The 21,447-nt window shown below is 33.5% G+C and overlaps 2 protein-coding genes across 10 annotated transcripts in view; one reads left to right on the plus strand and one right to left on the minus strand.

Annotated features, from left to right (window-relative positions):
- The first annotated feature begins 1,423 nt into the window (after positions 1-1,423).
- Positions 1,424-5,430, plus strand: Gnpnat (glucosamine 6-phosphate N-acetyltransferase). Of its 5 annotated transcripts, none has more exons than XM_081973734.1 (4): positions 1,424-1,810; positions 4,676-4,904; positions 4,962-5,151; positions 5,204-5,430. In XM_081973734.1, the coding sequence occupies exons 1-4, from the start codon at positions 1,790-1,792 to the stop codon at positions 5,361-5,363; spliced, it is 600 nt and encodes a 199-aa protein (XP_081829860.1). In that variant the 5' UTR covers positions 1,424-1,789; the 3' UTR covers positions 5,364-5,430. The 5 variants fall into 5 exon arrangements, with proteins under 5 accessions (XP_081829860.1, XP_081829861.1, XP_081829863.1 ...); XM_081973735.1 differs by having other exon boundaries at positions 1,425-1,810; positions 4,679-4,904; XM_081973737.1 differs by lacking the exon at positions 1,424-1,810 and adding an exon at positions 4,480-4,623 and having other exon boundaries at positions 4,679-4,904.
- A 544-nt stretch (positions 5,431-5,974) lies between these two features.
- The window catches only part of mim (missing-in-metastasis), a 49,194-nt gene continuing 33,721 nt past the window's right edge, over positions 5,975-21,447 (minus strand). The window contains exons 8-21 of one of the 5 annotated variants that reach the window (XM_081973727.1): positions 20,565-20,765; positions 19,948-20,061; positions 17,894-18,071; positions 17,644-17,828; positions 17,402-17,590; positions 17,232-17,348; positions 15,178-15,289; positions 14,654-14,758; positions 14,250-14,483; positions 12,975-13,195; positions 11,668-11,794; positions 11,346-11,608; positions 11,134-11,168; positions 5,975-8,842 (exon numbers count right to left, since the gene is read on the minus strand). In XM_081973727.1, the coding sequence (XP_081829853.1) occupies positions 11,142-11,168; positions 11,346-11,608; positions 11,668-11,794; positions 12,975-13,195; positions 14,250-14,483; positions 14,654-14,758; positions 15,178-15,289; positions 17,232-17,348; positions 17,402-17,590; positions 17,644-17,828; positions 17,894-18,071; positions 19,948-20,061; positions 20,565-20,765 (2,073 nt within the window). In that variant the 3' untranslated portion in view covers positions 5,975-8,842; positions 11,134-11,141. The remainder of the gene's footprint in view (positions 8,843-11,133; positions 11,169-11,345; positions 11,609-11,667; positions 11,795-12,974; positions 13,196-14,249; positions 14,484-14,653; positions 14,759-15,177; positions 15,290-17,231; positions 17,349-17,401; positions 17,591-17,643; positions 17,829-17,893; positions 18,072-19,947; positions 20,062-20,564; positions 20,766-21,447) is intronic. The other 4 variants (XM_081973726.1, XM_081973725.1, XM_081973728.1 and 1 more) reach the window with 4 other exon arrangements.

A 21,447-nucleotide genomic window follows, 5' to 3' on the forward strand; every position in this document is an offset into this window, starting at 1 on the left:
AGTAGTGATGGGTAAATTACCATTAAAGTAAATATTTTACTTTACCATGAGATTTTGACCTGTAAATTACCAGTAAATTACAAATACTGGCAGTTCAAATTTTGACATCGATTTTCCCTGAGTGTACCAAATTTTGTAATGTTTTTTCAGGTTATTGGATAAGAAATTTAATGAGGATTCCAAAAATGTGCTTAAAACAGTAATTTTGTCACTTTAAGTGGGTTTTACAGGCGATTTTGTTCCTAACTGTTCTTTCAGACAGTTTATACTTTGACACCACTTTTCTTCAAGACTTTACATGATTTTGTAGTGTTTCTTATGTCATTAGATGTGAAATTTAATGAGGATTCCAAAAATGTACTTAAAAACATGATTCGGTCACTCCAAGTGCGTTTTGACTGTCCTTAACACTTTTCAAATTACAATTTCACTGATTTGTAAATTTGTTGCACCAAACAGTTATTCCTAAATAACTCAAAAACGGTGAAAATTACAAAAAAATTGCAAGAAACCAAAAATGTTCCTAATCAATTCCTTAATCCAAAACCGTAATTTGCAGGACCGTTTTTGCTTGCAGTATACAGGGTGTGTATGAAAAGTATGGTGATGGATTTTTTTTGGTTACCCTACACGCAATTTTTAAGATAGAATTTTTTGCTCAATACCACCGGAAAGAGGAGCCCAAGACGGTCAATTTGAGTGGTTCAACCTTCCTGAACTCCCAAAAATAACTGAGTTACGGGGTGTTCAAATTGCAAATTGGTTGCATTAAACCTGTTTTTGCTAAATAACTCAAAAACGGTGAAAGTTTCGAAAAATTTGATAGAGAACAAAAATGTTTGTAAAGAAGTGCTAAACTAATCCCTGAAAGTGTTACAGTCCGTCAGTGTCGCTACTATACAGGGGGTGCATGAAAAGTGTCGTAATTCAGATTTATTACTTTTCAAATTGATGACAGCCATATGACAGAAAAATAATATCTTTGAAGCAAATTTCAGTTATATACCCATAAATTTACTGGTCAAATTGGAATTTACTGGTAAAATTGGTAAATTTTCCTGCCACATAGATTTTTACTTTTCCAATTTTACTTTACCTTACCGGTAGGTAATGAAATGGTTCTTACTGTGCCCGGTTCATTTTAATTTTTGTATGTATTTAAAATCTGTATAATATGAGACACTAATAATAATTGACCTTCCAGAAAAATAAAATAAATTTAAAGTTTTGGTTCAACCAAAATCCAACAGTTCATAATTGTGTATTCTAAGGAAAGTGCGCACTGAATTTGTCAATGGAACCGAGTCCTCTGTAAAAACTTAGATAAAATTAGATAAAAGGCGCGCTAGTACTCGCTTTCCCGACTCACAATCGGGCCGCCAGAGGGCAACCGCTATGAGTATAAAAAAGAAGAGTAGAGAAGAACAATTTGACAATTACTATTTTCTGTGTTTACGTTTTAAAATTAAATGCTAAATTGTTACCTTTTTAGTTTTTTTCTTAAAAAAAAAGAATAACATACATGCATATGAAAACTGAAAAAGTTTAAGTTGCTATTCGATAAGTCAGCTTGGAAATTAAAATCAGTTATCAGCTCGATTTCGTCGGCAATGGGTTACAGGTGAAAGTGAATTATCTGTAATTTTTAAAAGTTCTTGAGCACTAACTAGTGATAATCACCCTTCAAAGAGCCGGTTTGTGAAAGTTACCCAATTCAAGGTTATTACTTAAGAAAACTGAACTACTGCTTTGAATTCCTCATATGTAAAATATTCCTTCCTAGAGCAAAATGGTGATAAATGATAAACATGTAAGTTTGATTTGTTAATTAAATATTATTGTAAGGTATTAAGTAGCAGTTTATGGTTTTGAAGACAAAATTGTTGAAGTGCATATACATATGTTTTACCAACTTGGTGACCAAATGCACTGTTATCAAAGTTGCATATTATCATACCTAATTATTGGAAAATACCTATATAATTTTGTATTGATAACAACTTGTTATCTGTACAGTTTTAAATGCTTTAAATTGTGTTCACTTTTATAACTGTACTATCATTTCAATAACACCATATGTTTAGTTGTGTATGGGTTTGTTTTTTTTTTATGTTGTGGTTTCCAAAAAGAGTAAACTGCTGAGTAAAATTTTGTTTATTAATTCCTAATATGTCAATAATGTCCACTAATTTCTTGTAATACCGAATAAATCATAATAATATCCAATAACACCATGAGCACCTCCACCACAATAAACACTAAACTGAGCAAATAACATTAAATTATCACAACTGGAAAGTATATAAGCTTTCTTAATTTAACAAATGTTCGAAAAAGGAAATATGCATGCAACAATTTTTACCCTCTCTCCTATCTATATTAAGTTGTATATAATAAAACATAAGTTGAAAATAAGTAGTCCATATTCCCACAGTGGAGTAGGGAGTGTAAGTGAAAGTACAAGCACAAAATTTATTAAATATCTAATCTGCCCAACATGTTTTGAGTGTATCAGACACTCATCTTCAGGGGCTTGTCAACTTTGGTTATCTGTCCCCCTTTGCAGAGTGACAGTTGTGTTTTGCCCAAGGGGTAAACCGCTGAGTACAATTTTGTACACTAATTCCTTTAAAGAATACCCACTAATTTTATAAATTACCAGGACTGGAGAGTCTAAAAAACCTTTTTTAATAAGAAAATATGCCTCTTGATATGCCTGCAATGATTCATCCAGAAGTATATCAACTGTTGCTTAGTTTAAATGGGACACCTTGTATATTATTGCATTTTTGAATTCTACGTCAAATTCTAGACATGTTTCGTGTATTAATGTCATAAACTTTTCTGTATCTGTTTAGAGATGAAATATATTTGAGATATTTACCCTTTTATGTGAAATTTAATATTTTCAGTCTCCAAAAAAATAATTTTCATTTATGCATATCAGGAGACGTTTTTTTCTTGGTTTTTGTGTTTTGTCCTGTTATACAAGGTTTGTTCTAAGAGTGGGTGAAGAAAAACGATAAAATGTATTATACAGGATGGTCAAAAAAAGAGCTCAAGACATCAGTCCTATAAAAGGATGTTTTTCAAATTAAACATTCCTTATTCTTATAACTTTGTCTGATTCTCTGTTCAAAATTAAGATAAGTTTGTGTGATGTCCCTTATTTGAAAAATGTATTCTTTAAATTGGCACATTGAACCCCCCTGTAACTGTCAAAATAATCGAGTTATCGAAGATTAAAGTAGTAGCTGTCAAATTCAGTCAATCAAACAACTCGTTGTTTTGCAACACTTTGTATAGACTTTTATATGTATGTCTTTTAGGTGACTGTAACCACTCTAACTTCTTTGAGGGATTATTTAAATCGGTCAGGTACGGCCCTGATATTTGACACAAACCTAGCACAGCGAGTGTCAAAATTAGAGCCGTAGCAAAACTGTAGAAATAAAATCATTAAAGTCGATTTTCGCTTGCACTAACTGGCCAACGCGCAAAACCCATTTATAGGATAGAGGCGGTGTTTCAGGCAAATTTGACCCTTACAAAAATTGTTTTTTGCAAAATCGTTTTTTCAAGAAATTTCTATGCATTACATCGTAGTAAACCTAGTAGCTCATGTAACCGTGTTTTCTTAATTTTCCAGGGTTAAATTTGCCCTAACCAGTCAAATAGGGTTCCTAGGACACCCTGTCTGTAAACTGTAAATAACACGCGTATTTGTAACACTTTGTATATACTTTTATATGTCGATGGATAGCCAATAAAATGAGCTTTCCATTTACGTAGAAAAGTCGGTTGGTTAGTGGTACCGTTTGGCCACTAGAGAACGTCAAAGTTGTATATATTTTTATGACATTTTTCGTGCATCCTTTTGTTCAATCTCAATAACTCGAAAATTTTAAACTAAAATTACATAGTTCGTAATTTTTCATTGTATTCCAACGGAATTCATTGAAATTACCAAACTTTATTTATGTTTAAATTTAAATGTTAGATGTATAGGAAGAATTATTTTATGATTTTTTTTATAATATAATTTAGACGTTCCCAATTCTATTAATAGTTTTCAAAATACCAATGTACCTCCTGTATTTTGCCCATTAATTGCTAAAATTTGTAAACCATAATGTCCCAGCGATTTACCCCTCGGTTTTGCCTAATTTTACTTGTTTTTCAAAATCAATTCAAAAACCACATAACACTTAGGCTCAGTTGTACAACAGTAGTTCAACCTTTGAATTTGTCAAGTTAAGTCACTTTTTCTATGCTAATAACGGTAAATAGTTAAAGTATAATAGATGAAAATGTGAAATCTATAACTCTCTCTTGGTACATAAATAATAATTAAACACTTTGTGAGTTATAATGATTTATTATTATTTGATTATGTATATTTTGTCTGTTTGGACTTGTATAGTTCCCAAAACTGTCTTGATAACAAATGATAAACAGAAAAATGTCAAACAATACTTACTAACACCATAATCAAAATGATAACAAAATTATCATGATTAAATATTTGTCATCTGTATAAGCTTTACTAATCCTTTTGGTAATCAATTATCTTTTAATAAATGCTGATTTAATTCAGTAAGTTGTAGTGTAGAAAACATGGTGGTATGAGCTTTTTTTACTTAAATACATTTTTTTTTAAGTTTTATTGTTTCAGCAGTCAAATGGAGAGTACCATTCATCGTATCTGTACAATCCAGATCTACTCCTCAATCTGGATTGGAACTCGGCTAAAGGCAAAGTAACCCCATTTATCACAAATGAAAATCCTGGAGAAGACTATTTTCTAGTCAGGCCTTTACAGTTAGATGATTACGATAGGGGATACTTGCAGTTGCTTAGCCAATTAACTACTGTAGGCGACATAACAAAAACTGAGTTTGAATGTATGCAAAACAGGTTTTGTAAAAAATATCTTTTAAATAGTAGTCCCTAACTTTTAGCTCAATTTTTGAAAATGAAAAAAGCTGGTTGCTATTTTGTTACTGTGGTCGAGGATATTAGGGACAATAGAATAATCGCTTCAGCGACCCTAGTAACTGAACACAAATTCATTCATAAGTGTGCTGAACGCGCCCGATTGGAAGATGTGGTGGTAAACCACACTTACCGAGGAAAGCAACTAGGAAAATTGTAAGTACTTAATTTGAATTGTACAATTTTGTAAATTTGGAACCAATTGCAGGATCGTATTGACTGTAACTCTATTAGCGAAAAAACTGGGTTGTTACAAAATGTCTTTAGATTGTAAAGATCCGCTGATTCCGTTTTACAAATCATTGGGGTATACTTTAGAACCTGGTAACTCTAACTCAATGATGTTGAGATATGAATCTAAACTGTAGAAATGTTATTTTTATCTAAATCAACTCAGTCTAGCAAGAATAATCGATTAAACCCATTTCTACTTAAGTCAAGTCAATTTTTAAAATCAACTTTACCTAAGAGTTTGCCTGACTGTTCTATTGTGGAAAAAATAGTCATTTTTTACTTTTTATGTTGTGTAATGAGTTAGTGGACGATTGGCATCATAAAAATAACCAAACAAATCACTAAACAACAGAAGTCAAATATGAACAAATCCCATAGTTTGCAAGTTGTAAAAACTTACCCAAATATATTTGTAACTATTTTAATTGATTGTCAGATCTTTTTGTTTGGTTTAAAGCCTGTACTTTCACTTCCAAAAAAATTTATTTTTAGATAGTTTCTATAGAAGTGAGGAAATTGGCCAATTGTAGCGTCTGGGTTCCTGATTTCTATACAAATTATCTTTGAAATAAAATTGTTCTGAAGTGAAAGTACTGGACTTCTTGTTTCGAAAAGTTTACTTAATTTACCATTATTAAAGTTTGTTGAGGGATTAGTGCAATTTTAAACATTATGTGACCTTTAATAGACTTTTTGCCAATTTTGCGTTATTTCTCAAGGGTCACGGTGAAATAACAAGTCGACGTTAATTATTAATTTTATTTTCCTTTAATCATGCACAACACAAACAAAAGCAACCCGCTTCAGACATACGTTTTACAATAAATTATATCCGATTATCTCAAAAAGAGAGCGAATAATAGTTATTCAATACGTAACATCTTTGAACAATGATGTTAAGTTATTATTACAGCGAGACTGCCTCTGAAGTTATTTTCGTTTTTTTTTCCTGTTACAAAATTATGTATATAAATATAAGTCCGGACGCAGCTGAGTTGTCTAAACATTTATTTACAAAATTAACATGTTTCCTGCATCGAGCAGTTTGTTGAAATTATACAAAAAAATACGTTTAAAGTTCCGCGTACTTAAGGTAAGTAATTTGTCAAGAAGGAATGTTTCAGGAACAGTTTCGAAGATCTGTACTGGGACTCCCTGTAATGTAGGTAGAGTAGATTTCTATTTGTCTACCATACTCTTGGTATTGGCCCTTTTGTGCTCAAACCGGTAGGAAGCCACAACATCGCGTGAATTTGGCACCTCTTAAAGGTCTCTAATTCTCGCCATGTTTTGGCTTTCTAGCTCTTTGTGCATAAAATGTCCGACCCCTAGAATATAGTCGATAAATAGAATTATTCTACTCTACTTATATCACACGGAGTCCCAGTGCTGAAATGTGTTTAGCATGATCTTCAACTATTAAGTTTTTATTTTTATACAGGGTGATTCAGAACGATGAAATAAACATTCAGGAGGTTGTTTAGTAGAAAGCATTGAAGAGAGGCTGTTATTATGTTGAAAAGTGGATTTGCCCCAGTTTGTTTTTTTGGTGGGTGGGGCATAAAATGGGGTTTCTTGGTTAGTCCAATCGTTCTGAAACAGTATACAGGGTGAAAAATGGTGAGGTTTTGTTTTTTGTTTATCAATCCCAATCCTCTGACCGGTTTCGCCGTATTACGGCTCATCAGAGAGGCTATAGGGCTTGATAACCAAAGAACAAAACCTTCGTTCCAGTATAGCCAACTGGATGCCAGGAACTATCAGTATACAGGGTGTTACAAATTCGATGCATTAACATTACTATCTCAGAAACAATAGTTGATAGAGCTTTAGTTAAATGGAGGCAAAGTTGCGCATTTTATTGCTAAATAATTTGGTAAAAAATATTTTGGGGATGCGTGTTTTTCTCCAAAATAATTTTACCCAAAATAAATGCGTCTAAAAAAAAATGATCCACTAGCAAATTTTCCCAAAAAAAAAACAACCAAATATAATTTGCTCCAAAATAATTGATGCAAATATAAAGCGACCCAAAACTAATTCGATCGGTGTTTAAAAAAATCTTGTCAACCGGTAGTGTGCCACAACTTTATTATGCAGCAACTGAGGTCATTTGAGTTGATTTTGGGTCAAATTATATTGGGCGGTGGATCAAATTAAATTGGATGACTTTTTTTGGGCTTAATTATTTTAGACTGAAATATATTAGGAACAGTTATTTTGGGAATCAAGCCTTTTTGGATCATTTTATTTTAATTGCAATTATATTGGGACAAATTATTTTGGAGAACAATGATGGCACCCTTTCAAAGTCAACCAGTGTCATGTTATTGGCATTTCAGGATTTTTTCAAAATAATGATCAGTGCCAGTGATAAATAGCTTTTTTAACTTTTGAAACCCTTGAATTTGGAATAAAAAAGAGGTTCAAAATAGCATATTAAGGAGATGGATTAGTGGGTTTATTGAGATTCGCAGTAAACCTTAAAACATTAAACTTACCTTATAAACACAGAACGAACAAATTGTACTCAGATATGTATGTACTCAAAAACTTAAAACGATCAACTAAAAATAAAATAAAAAAAAAACAAAGAGAAACAAAAAAATATAGACTACCTATACGTACAGTGGCTAACAATCTTGGAATATATTAAATTTCTTAAAGCTATATACATCCAGTTATAGTCTAAATTATGAAACAGCAAGACTGTAAAGTCTTGTTGGTAATAGTTTAGGTATCAAGATGAACGTAAAATACTTAGGTCGTAATTTTGTACATTTGAAAAATGAGAAAATAAGTTCGATACTTAAAGGCCTTTTAAGAAGGGTAAAGCTTTGCTTCGAAGAATAACCTTAAGGTAAATAAATAAGACTTACAAAAACAGCTGGCAAAAAAAAAATCTGGATAAAGTGAGGATTGCTACTACAGTTTATCAGTCCACGGAATAATACTAAAAATATGTTACTATCCAAAATTTTGACCACTAGTTTTGCGGATTATATAAAAATAATTCAGTCAACGAATCGTCTTATACAAAACATGGACGTCACGTTATTGTTTTTTGTTTTGTAAACATCAATTTACTACTGTCTAACGGTCATAAATATACTATTATAATAGATGTTTAAAGTTGCATAAAAGATTAAATATTATGCTAACACTTTTGGCTTAATGGATTAACGTTTCACTTTGACTTAACTATAATTATTGTTCAAATACGTCTAGTTAATTTGTTTAACCGGAACAAATAACTGGAAGTATTTTAAACCATTCAGTACTTCAGGCATGTAAAACACTGTTTAATCGACAGTATTGTCCTAATAATTAACGAGCCTGATTGACGTTAGGTTTTTTTATTGCTGAACTACAAATGTTTTTTTTTTATAAAAAGCAATGTTAAGTGGTTTCATATTTGTAGGCGTTGTCCAAACGTGTATTGAATCTAAAAACATCGTCCTTAAAACCTACTAAACTAGTAATCAAAGTAGACTTTAACAGGAATCTAATAAATTTTTGGGGCGGATCGATCGTTGACAATTTTCGCCCTTTTCAGTGTGGCACCACGCTTAATCTGATCCATGAGTGATTCATGGCAAACTTTCGGATCGGGCTGCAATAAAAACAAATTCTTAGACGAAATAATCAGATGTTATAAGTTTTAATAAAGGCTTGTTTCAATCCTTAGAAATGACTTTTAAAACGATGTTTAGCGGGACTTTTTCCACAACGTTGAAATAAACCTTTTTGTAAAACAACTGTTTTTAAGACAGGGAGGACTGGTTATTAGGGCTCACTGATCGAGCAGTAAAATGTTAATGTTAATCACTTTTTACTAAGTAATTGAGATCGTTTGTATTCAGTTAAAAAATAGTGTAAGAATCACGAAGAGTGCTTCTCTGATTTCAATTAGACTTTCTGAAATGGGGCTTTCTCCCATGACGCAAATTCAGAGTTTGCCATTTATACTTGAGATAGAAAATATAATTCATTGATTTAATTGTCTAGATATTTTCCAAACTTAATTTAAAATTTATACTTGTTATGCTCATAATCAATCAAATGTGACACAAGCCGGCAACAGTTGACAACGGACAGTTGACGTTTCTTAAGGCACTCGATTTAGAAGCAATATTTCGGATATTTCAATTCGCAACTTTGTTTAGGAATATAAAAGCGGTAATTTTCGAATTGGAATGATAGGGAAAACAACTGTCAAACTTGTCATTGTTATTGTCAAACTTATCATGCTTCTAATGAGATAATTTAAGACATCTAAATGATTACAAGTACATTAAACTTTATTTGAATTAATATTCAATTGTACAATTAATTAAAAAACGAATTATTTTTGAATTTTCAGATTTTCCAATTTTTTTTCGGAAAATTACCGGAAACTTTCTGAAAAATGTTGTATACCTAACCTCAACACTTTTCAAAATAATATGAATTTAAAAAAAATATTATTTATAAATTTATGCAAGGGTATAGTAATCTGATTTAATTGAACAGATGTTCTATATGTTCTCCCTTCTGGACAGCACATTCTCGGTATAAAAGCTTCAATCTTCGGTAGCGTGACATTTCTACCATACATATATGGTATACTATATGGTATACAGTATATATACCAGGTGTCCAAGAGCACCCTGGACATAGGAGATTAACAGGGGAAAACGGTTTTGATTTTTTTGCGCCTGTACGGTTGATTTGATTGAAAAATCGTATTAATGAAAGTTGTAGTACCTATCACGGACTAATTTTCTGTTTTTTTTTCGGATCTCTAACTTGAGCCCTTTCGTCGTAAAACACGAACCAAAATGCGAAAATTTTAACTTTTTACCTGCACTGTATAAGCGGTTGTCGAGCAACCGTACCAGCAACAATGAAATGTTTACCCGTTGCCCGACAACCGCCTATACAGTGCAGGCCAAAAGTTTAAATTTTCTCATTTTTGTTCGTGTTTTACTACGAAAGGGCTCAAGTTAGAGATCCGAAAAAAAAACAGAAAATTAGTCCGTGATAGGTACTACAACTTTCATTAATACGATTTTTCAATGAAATCAACCGTACAGGCGCAAAAAAATCAAAACCGTTTTCCCATGTTAATCTCCTATGTCCAGGGTGCTCTTGGACACCTGGTATATAGGGTGATGATCAAAAGACAATTTCAAAGGCTACAAATTGGTATATTGAACCACCCTGTAACTGTCAAAATAACAGAGTTATGGGCTGTCACAGTAAAAACTGTCAAAATCAAACTTTACAACAAACAACTTAGATTTAACAGTAAATAACTCAGTTATTCGACGTTTTAGGTAAAAACGCTATACAGGGTGTTCAAAAGAGAATTTCAAGGGCTACAAATTGATATATTGAACCACCCGATAATCGTCAAAATAACCGAGTTATTGACAATACAATGGAGTAGTTTACAGGGTGATTCATGAATTGAATTTCAGTATATTTATATACTGAAATACAAAAGCCCGGAAAACTTTTGTAGTTCAGTATATAAATAAAGTTTTCAAATTCTTTGATTTACTTATTTTGAACCCTAAAGCTTTTTATTAAATTTCCCCTTGCTATAAAAAGTTCTCTTATTTCTTCCCTTCTCAATCAAAAATTGAAATACACATCAAAAATTGAACAATCTTCTCAATCTAATAAATGTAGGGCAAATGCACAAAAATTTGCTTCCCTAGTAGCAAACTTCTCAACTTCAAATTATTTAATCAAAACCAAACAATAAAGAATTAGAGGAATGGCAAATCAGGTCGTGATTTGACTGAGATGCCGTGAAAATTGACTGTTAATAGTAGGTAAGTAAGATTAGTAAACTCAAAATAAAAAAAAACTTGTTATATCTTTCGTATCAAATCACACTGTTATTTTTATACCTACTTTAACATCTAAAAAGTATCTTCTCTAGGGTAAGCCTGGAAAAAATGGCATTTCTATCAAATAGGAAAACGTTTTTATAATGCAAAGTGGTTTAAGAAATTTACCTTGACTTTGATATAAAACATGTTAACTATACATAATATGTATAACGGTGTATTGGCTATTAAGTACATATTTGAACATTGAATAAATAGAACATGTAATTTTCTTACCTGTGCCTTACTATTGATGATCTGTCTAATTTTGCTGGCCTTCAAGCCCACCGGTTGCACAACGTTGCCTCCCAAATGCTGTTGTGCCAATTTGGCATTTAACGAGTCCAAAAAACTTTGACCTGGACCTTTTTGCTGTTGCTGAGGCTTGGCAACATGGGGCGACGTCTCTTCCGAATTTCTTCGTGAACCTCGCGGACTCAAATTCGGCGCCAATTTTGCGTTGAGCGAAGCTATGAAGTTTGAGCCCACTTTTCCAGGACCTAAATAAAGCCAAACAGTTAATTGTTAGGTTAAATTAGCATTGTAGTTAGTAAAGTACCATCAGATTTTCGATCCGCGCTTTGCGATCGAAAACTAGTGATTCGTCTGACTGCATTTGGGCTGCCGCCCATTACTTGGGACGGTTGGGCGTACACTACACCACCCGATTGCGATAAATACGAAACCTAAAATTTACCATATATTACTTACGATGCACACTACCCTTTTTTACTGTGACAATACAGATGAAAAAAAGTTACTTATGCCTGTTTCCCCGACACTTCCAAGTCGATTTTAAGTACAATTTAAGCTAAGTTTAGTTTTTAATGTGACAGATCAGGTGCAAAATAACACAGTCTAAACTAAACTTATCTAAGCTGTCCTTAAACTCAACTGAGCCAATGTTGGGGAAAGGGACATTTAAGGAACTTAAGCATAGCTAAAAGTACGACAGTACAAATGATAAACACAGCTTTGTCCCAAATTGGTTGATTCTAGATGTTGTATTGGGATTACCTGACCATAAAAGCTACATAATCGGTTAATTGAAAGTTTTACTGCTGCTGGGGTTTTAAGACTGCTGGTAGAAAAAAGCTTAGATAAAAGAGACATCAGGATTATTTCTAAGACTTACTATAACCAAAAAGCAACAAGCATTGCTTAACATCAGCAAAACAAAAATAATGGTGGTATCTAAATCACTACAAAACTTCCCTGACATAACCGTACATGGTCAAAAGGTCGAACGTGTGAGAAAATATAATTACCTTGGAGCTGTTATCAACGAAAATAACGATAGCTCTGAAGAAATCAGGATCAGAGAGGAGAAAGCTAGAGCCACATTTACTAAAATGAAGAAGGTGTTCTGCGGACGAGATCTAAGCCTTAAGCTTAAAATTCGCCTTGTGGAATGAATTTGACACTTTCCTGTTTTTACCACCCTGTAGTTCGGTTATTTTGACAGATAGAGGGTGGTTGAATATACCAATTTGTAGGCCGTGAAATCCTCTTTTTAACACCCTACACAGGGTCTGTAAAAATATCAAATAATTGATTATTTAATAATAAATACAGGGAATATGCCAGTTTCAACCACCCTTCCTTAAGTCTTGAACCACCCTATTATTTGTAGTAAAAATGTCAATTGTGTAAATTCCAGGTTCTTTTTGCCGTTTTTAAAAATGTCGGTTTTTATGTAAATACGTCGTTTCCAAAAATCTGAAAAACTATTAAAAACTTGAAATATTTTGAAAACGGGAATATTGAAAAACTCCAAAAACAGATCTATTTTGAAGTGTAGAACCAATTTGAGACTTGAGAAACATCCTTAACTTGTAAAAAACTTAGTATACTGCAACTTCTTACCTTGTTTTGACATTGGAAAGTGCTAAATACTGTATTTGCTCCGGACACCGCGTTTGTACCGGATTGGAAACTGGTCGGCCTTTCGTTGGGCGGCTGCTGTGGCTGGAAGATATTTTGGGCGGATCCGGATACGATGCTTGCCAATCGCCGAATTGAGTTTGGACTGGCAGGCGTGTGCTTCAATTCGGTTAAGGCTTTAACAGTTTCGGCCACTTTGATACCTTTAACGAAAATAAAAACTGATTTGTCAATCTTATACAGTATTAATCAAAAACATATTCAGTGACGTCAGTATAATAAGGTAAGTGACCTTTATGGCTGTTTTCCCGATAGTTCCAAGCCAATTTTTAAGTACAACTTAAGCTAAGTTGAGGTTTGAATGTGACAGATCAGGTGCAAAATAACACAATCTAAACTAAACTTATCTGTGACTGGGAAAAACAAACACCTTGCTATGACGGCGTGGGTACCCATCTTAAATGACTTATTTTTCGCAAGTCTGACAACGGCGCCAGAGCATGAAAACTAAGCGAATATAGTAATACAGTAAAACGTAGAACAAATCGTTGGCTATTAGCATTTTTCTTCAGCATTATTGACGTCGCTGGCTTGGCTGCTTATTGTATAACAAGGAGCACAATCCAACTTGAAGAGCAAGTGAGCAACGCCGAAAATATCTAAAAGTTGTGGGGAATTCTTTCACACGTCAGTCTTTGGAAATGTTTATTGGTCGGAAAATAATCGAGTTTACTGGTACTGTAGCCAACCAACCGCCAAGACGTTGAAGGTTGGAAAATGATTTGTTTGCCGAGAAGTAAACCATAAACAAAGAAAAAGGCGTGCAAATCCTGCTGCAAATCTGTATGTAATAAACATTCTAAAGATCAAGTTTTATGTCAAAAATGTCACCAAGAAACCAACTGACTTAATTTTTGCTGAGATTCATACAATAAATTTGATCTATATAAATTTTGAGTTTTTACTTTGTGCTGTTAGAATGTATGTCTGTCTGCATTTAAAACTGATAGAGTACCCAGGTACCCAAACTGTCATATAAAGGTTAAACTCAACTTAGCCAATGATGGGAAAACAAACATTAGTAGTGTAACGTTGCAAAAAGTAAAATTTGCGATTGTGTAATTGCTGAAAATGTCCTATAATCCTTTACTTAAGTAGTAATTTAAAAAAATATTTGACAAAAATGGCTGTGCGATCATGACATTAGCCAAGAATTTGATTTAATGAAAGCTCTCTTATAGCTAAAAAACTGCTTACCAGTTGGTACATCTTTAGTAGCATTTGCTTGTTGCTGCTCTAAATTTGAATTTTGCTGGCAAGTTGATGGTTCCAATAAGAAAGCGGGCGGTGGCGGTAAATTCTCTAAACTGCCCATAGAACACGCCGTATTGGTTATAGACGATGTCCTTCTTATTGGTGGGGGCGGCTTGTTATTCTGGATGCTGCCTCTGCGAAGAATGTTACTGCGCATGGTGCCCAAAGTGCTCACAGCTACGAGGAGAATTTAGAATTTCATTTGTTACAGTTCAAAAAAAAAAAAAAAAACATTTGTTAATGAGCAGATCTGGAAGACTGAAATGAGTCTCCTAAATCTGCTAAATGATGCTGAATTAAACCCCATACCGCTTGGAAAAAAGAGGGTAAAAAGGTGTATAAAATACCTGTCATTGACAGAGGCCTACGCCTCATGGCATCTACAGGGTCGTTGTTTCTTGGTAGTGTACAATATTTGCTGGCTGCGCTATTCTTATTGGAATTCGTAATATCTAGTTGAAAAAAACACACACAGGCTAGTGAAAACACGCAAATCATGCATATGAGTGGTTTTACGATGGAAAACCAAATTGAAATGAAACTATAATAAAGCGCAAGTGAGGGTGATAACTTAGTTTTAGTATTTTTGCTAGTTTGGAAAATGCGGTGATGTGTTACTGATTTAATACACGTTATTAAATTGACTTTGTTTGACTTACTATTGAACATGTAAATACGGATTGGTTAAAAAGGTACAAAAACATCAGTAATTATAGATGAAAGAAAATAATGGCATTGAGAATAATCTAAATGAAATGTTAAAGAACAAGAAATCGAAAACTAAAACTAGAAAAACTTGCATTCATGCCTTTAAAACATCAAACTCAAAGCCCGTAAAATTCAAAAACGTATTTAAAGTTGTTCGGCTTACCGTCGATGTGTTGATTGTGATCTTCTACGCTGAGCACGGTTTGGCTGCCGTAGCCGCTTGAAGACTCTAAGGAACTTTCACTGGTGCTGCTCTCTTTTTCAGTACCTTCAGGCTGATAAAGGAAATTAAAACGATTCGAATTAATGACATAATACAATAATTAATTCGACACAAGAAATGAGGCTTAAATATGTTAAAAGTTTCACTCATAAACTAAACTGCTGGAATTACTGGATTGAGGTTCTTAAGCTCACAACCATGGAATATGGAAGAAAATTTGTCCACTTAAGTTTGCTCAGCGTGTACATTGAACGTGTAACTACATACTGTTCTCGCGGTCTGAGTTTACCCGTGCGTCATTTCCCTGTGATTTAGAAGTAGACATGCATTATTGACTTCATCCTTGTCTATTGTTCACTTTCAGAAAGGGTAAATATCTAAGTGAATGTCTTCCAAAATAAACATTTACTGATTAGCGCTTCTATTTCAGTCATTGTCAGTTTGACAACCATCGAAATTTATTTGATTTGTTTACTATTAATTTTTTTCCGTTTCTGTGTGTTGTTAATCATTTATAAAGTTTTCTATTTACCACACCACCACAGTTCTTTTAAGAGCTATTGTTTCTACGCTTTTAACATTCTGTAAGTACTTTCATAATATTATTATTAATATTTTTATTTTTTTTATGTCGGCTGTCACGATCTAACCAAAATTGGCACAATTACTAACCTGTTTTGAAAAAAAGTGGGAGTGTCTATTATGATTTTTATTTCTATTACAGTATTTTTTTAGAAAATGCCTGGAAAAATTCTCTACATACAAGCCCAACAGTTAATTCTTAACCTTTGTGAATATTTTAAATTGGAAAAAACTAATGGAGGACCTTTAGAAGCTTTATCATCTGTTCAAGAAGAAAATAAGAAATTTTAAGACCTTACATATTCTTACTGATGTATTTTTTTTGATACTAGAAGGTTGTAGCTGCTTTGAAAATTTCCCGCAAAACTGTTTATTCGATTCGGGAAAAGCAAGCAAGTAATCTTATGATTTCCTCACCTAGAAAACCTAAATCGAGACGTTATCGACGGGTCAAGACCACTGATTTATCTGAAAGCATTAAAATGGATGTTCGAAATACATTATATGATATGTACAACGATAGTATGTTAATCATAGTAAAATATATCTACTTTTGTAAGAAACATCTATTAACATTTCATTGTTTCCAGAGACTGAGATTTTTGGGTTGCATTATAGATTTTTCATAAAAATTTCTTCGAACATATTAATAATAAAGTCATAGAAAAAATAAAATAAGTGTCTAAAATGTTTTCCAGCGGGTTTAAAATAAAATTAGTGGATTGCAACCTGAAAATGAGATATGAGATACTACAGCATCACTCAGAATGTCTTATTAAATTTTTAATTTATTGTATTTATTTTAGAGAACACAACAGGTTTGTTGACGAAAACTTGATTTGATTCATATGATTATAAATGACGTAGCCTTCGTGACGCACGGGTAAACTCACTCCGCGAGAACAGTATAGTTGGATTTTTACCTTTTGAGAATGACGTCATTTTTTTACATCTTTGTTTCTCGCATATCAAACATGTGAAATAAACAATTTTAGCAAAAAAGGCACGTTGTTAATTTTGTCGTCCTGTAAAATTGAAAACGTTGACATTTACTGTCACTTTGATTTAACCGAATATCAATGGTATAAAAATGCTGCGCTACAATGAGAAGGCCCAAATGCTAATTCTAAATGTGCTGCTTTTTTTCGAGTACGAAAAGAAACAGTTTCCAGATGTCAACTGAAACTCTCATGATCACTCATTTTTTAAAGCATTTGTAGGTTAAAATGTGTGATCTAATTCCAGACATGCGTGTTTTTTCACCTGCTTGACGTCATTCTCAAAGGGTAAAAATTTGACTATAGTTATATTTTGTCCTGTCGTGCTAGTTTTTTCGAATTTGAATTATCACACGTGTAAAGAAACAGGACTATAATAATTGTCCTACTGTCAGTTCAATTATTATCAATTACCTTTTCTGGTGGGCTGATAAAATCGGCTGGTGGAGGTGGAAAAGACTGAATATGCTGCTGGCTCTGGTTTTTATCGGCTGCCATATTGGCCAGTTCATGCATATTCACGTACGTAGGCTAAAACAAAAATCAAGTTAATCCTTAAACCAGAAGTAATTTAAGTAACTTACCTGTGGTTGGGCGGTTTTAGAAGCCGCCAAATGGGCGGGTAAAGCGCTGGGCGGAGCCTTCCTCAAAACGGCCGCCGCCAGTTGTTCGGTAGCCCCCGGAGGCAACACTCTCACACCTTGCATACCTGCTATCGATTTGGCGGGTACACCACCAGGTGGCGCTGCGGGACGTTCTAAAGACGAGCAACGCTAAAACAAAAATAATTTTCTATTTGCTTCTGTCCATTGTCAAAGGGACTTACAGTTGGCAAGGGCGGCTTAGACAGACTCTTCATGGATAGTGAAGGACTTTTGGGCGGAATCACCGATTTCATTTCACTGGTGGGTGTAACTGTGGTCACTGGACTGGCTGGCTGTGATAAACTTTGTTCAGGTGCTTGGAATGTGTATACTGTGAGCGGGGGCCTTGAGTGACCTTTTTCATATGCTAGAAAATGTCACATTTAAGTAATTTATAGTGCTTAAGCAATTTACCAGCAAGAATCTTCTAACCTGAAGATATAGTGTGAGGTCGATCGCTGATAATAGCCGAGGCGGCCCTTTCGAATTGCATAGTTTCTTGCAAGTTGGGCCAAGTGGAAGTCGTTGCGGGAATTGACGTGACCGGGAATGGCGTGCAGGGCGTGCTGGAGCTCGTGCTGTTGTTGCTATGCTCGGACATATTCGATACCTGTAATAGTTTCCTTAGTAAAAAAACTAGGCTATAAGCTTTTGGTTTGCAAACTACAATTGTAACCAAAAGTCTAATACTAAAATGTTTAGATTAGTGATAGCCTAATGTTTGTTTTTAAAATACAAGGTGTCCCATAAACATGTGATCAAACTGATAGATTCATTAGATTAAAAGATGGCGATTTGACCTAAGTGTGTAAAAAACAATCTGTTTTTCGCAATAGCTGGAGAACGCTACAGTATACAGGGTGCCCGTTTTACGAGCCTCACCATGGGGATCTCGGTTATTTGAAGAGACACAAGGAAGTTTAAATTGGGGCAAAATTGAGCAATTAGGAGTCGATAAAATGCCGCTTTAAAAATGTTTAGTACTTCCGGAATTATCCGAAAAAAATCGAAATTTTGGAAATTAGTTTTTATTTTTTTACTAATTTATTTGATAAGATAACTGAAAACAAAAGACACTTTACCATTACCACTTTTCCATCTCTACAACGTGATAATATGAAACTTTAGTTCCGACGTTTCGGTTTTTGGTTACCATCGTCAACTTTGATTTTTCTTATGGGCGCGATAATGCCATAATAGATTTTTACATTTTTGAAATGGGCTATATTTTTTCTGATAACGGTGATGTGTCATATGATATGGTTCAAATTGGCAGTTTATTGAAAATAACGGAAATTACGTTTTAATTAAGGATCTCTTGAAAATAACAGCTCAACAATTCTTTGTTGTCACTTAACACTTCTTCACGTGACATCATTGACATTTTCAAACCAATGAGCATGTAACACTGTTAAATGACGTCACGGAATTCCCTCTGACTCTCTAATCAATTGTTGATTGATGTTAATTTATCGCACTCTTTTTGGGTCTTTCCTCATTTATTTAATGAGGTGTCTAAAAATAAGTGAAATTTTACATTTCATTCAGTCATTTTTTGTCTTTTTATATCGTATCATTATCATTAATTACATAAAAAAACTCACTATTTTGTTACAGTTTAGGTAAAATATCACAATTTGTAACTTCACAAAGAGTACATTATTATGGTACATGATATCAGTCAACAATTTATTAGATTAGAGAGCGTTTCGTGTCATCATGTGACACTTTGTCACATGATCATTATTTTGCAAAATACAGTAATATCACGTGGGTAGTGTCATTTGACCGATCGATGCATTTTTGAGGTCATTTTCAAGTCAATTTTTGCAAAAACAATTTTCGTGATTTTTACGAAATTTCAAGACTGAACCATAACATATGGTACATCATCGTAATCAGACAAATAGGCTCTATTCAAATACGCAAAAATTCAATATGACGCCCATAAGAAAAATGAAAATTGATGATGGTAACTAAAAAACGAAACGTCGAATATCAAAAATGATAATGCCTCGTATTAGAGGAGGAAAAGGGACAATGGTAAAGTGTCTTTTGTTTTCAGTTCGTTCATCTTATCAAATAAATTAGTAAAAAAATAAAAACTAATTTCCAAAATTTCGGTTTTTTTTTCGGATAACTCCGGAAGTACTAACAATTTTTAAATTTTGAAAGCGCCATTTTAATCGACTCCTAATTGCTCAATTTTGCCCCAATGTAAACTTCCTTGTATCTCTTCAAATAACCGAGATCCCCATGGTGAGGCTCGTAAAACGGGCACCCTGTATTTTAATAAAGCAATAACGTTCGTAGGCTTCATAGCATTGGAACCAGGCACATAAACGTCAACTTTTGCCCTAAAAAATCTCACAGTATTTTTTGGATCAAGCGCTTACGTGACCCCTGTAAATAAGCTTCTTAAAGTGAAGCTTAGAAATTACTGTCATTTGACATTTGTTAGTTTTAATCTAGACCAATTTCCTCACCTGTGCGACGTTAAAAGAAGACGCAGGCCTAGGGTATAAAGTGTCCTGCGAGGTAAAACCGGAATCGCGGCTAGACACTGACATTACACGTTTACCAACATTACGGCCCACAGGCTGTCCAAACATAAGAAAAAACAAAAAAAAAAACACAAAAATAAAACAAACCAAGACACTACTTTAAATAAATAACTAAAAAATACTGTACGTACACATAATGGAATTTTGTGATAATTTTATTGAGAATACACAAACATTCCTATTTTCTGCTTTTGACAAGAACAGTTAGGTATATTCGATACACGCACGAAGTAATAAGTCTCAAACTTATATCAACTTGCTTCTCAGCTAACCAGACTGATTTTGATTTTCTAGTAGTGGCAGTATAACATGAAAAATATTAAACTTTTGTAGTTTAGATTAGCCTGATGTCTTTATCAAAAGCACAAGATGGAGAGAGAAAGCACAAGATTCCATATGTGTATACTCACTACGGACGTTGAATTAGCTAGTATAATGTACATATTTTAATATGCATAATTTATCTTTACAATTTACAATACCTTAGTATTGATAAGTAGATATCGAAGAACGTCCCTAGAATCAACTACTTAACTTACCCTAAGAAAACATACCTGCGATAAACTTCGTTGCCAATGTGGATGACTAGGAGAGTGATGGCTTTTGGAACTCCCCGACGATGAACTGTTTAAAGAACTTATGGAACACATCGATGATTTTCTGGATCCGAGACTGGAGGGCGATGAAGGCGGCGTTTGGAACGACCAGCCGCTATCCGACGACTTTAAGTCAGCAATCACCTACACAATTTTAAAAATATTTTATAACTTTTTCGCTTTCTATCCTTTAAGATGCTTTGCTACAATATATTTTACTGTTTCTATTTTACTGTCATTTAAAAAGGTAGTTTTAAATTTAAATAGGAATGATAAAGGTATGTTAATTATCATAATCTGAATAAGTTACATGATAAGGCGTAGTAAATTAAATATTCTTTGCTGCTATTATTATTAGAACTTTGCAGTTTTACAACAAAAACACCTTTCCCATCATTGCTTTCCTATCAATAGGTTTGAATTATACCATATTTTTTGACATGTCAATAGTGCTAAAACTGGATCCACCTTTGACCATACCACTGTACTCTCTCTTCAGTGACTTCTGACTGTGGCGTCACATCTTTTATCTCATTTCATTAGACAAAGATCGACAAAAAATGTGTTTTCCTAATGGCGTTTTTGATTAGCAGGTTTAGTACAAAACTAATGTATCTGCATCCTGCTCTATCAAATGTCATTGAAACAGTATGGAAATACACTAGTTTTGCACTTAATATGCCAATCGAAAACGCCATCAAACTATAATCATTTTGACAATCAATCAATATCACATTTGTGAAATACAAAAGTTATCAGGGGTTATAAGTATTTCAGTTTTGACAGGCCGTGAAAGCCTTCATAGTCTGATAATATCACATTTAAT

This window comes from Ips typographus, linkage group LG2 (genome assembly GCF_016097725.1).
Source record: "Ips typographus isolate SLU linkage group LG2, UJ_Ityp_2.0, whole genome shotgun sequence".
In the NCBI taxonomy this organism is placed as follows: Eukaryota; Metazoa; Arthropoda; class Insecta; order Coleoptera; family Curculionidae; genus Ips; species Ips typographus.

Excerpts from the sequence above, each read along its gene's own strand:
- Gnpnat (XM_081973734.1), top strand. The coding sequence starts at position 1,790 with ATGGTGATAAATGATAAACAT. Across the intron at positions 1,811-4,675 it reads TGGTGATAAATGATAAACAT|CAGTCAAATGGAGAGTACCA; the intron begins GTAAGTTTGATT and ends TTATTGTTTCAG. Across the intron at positions 4,905-4,961 it reads AACAAAAACTGAGTTTGAAT|CTCAATTTTTGAAAATGAAA; the intron begins GTATGCAAAACA and ends CCTAACTTTTAG.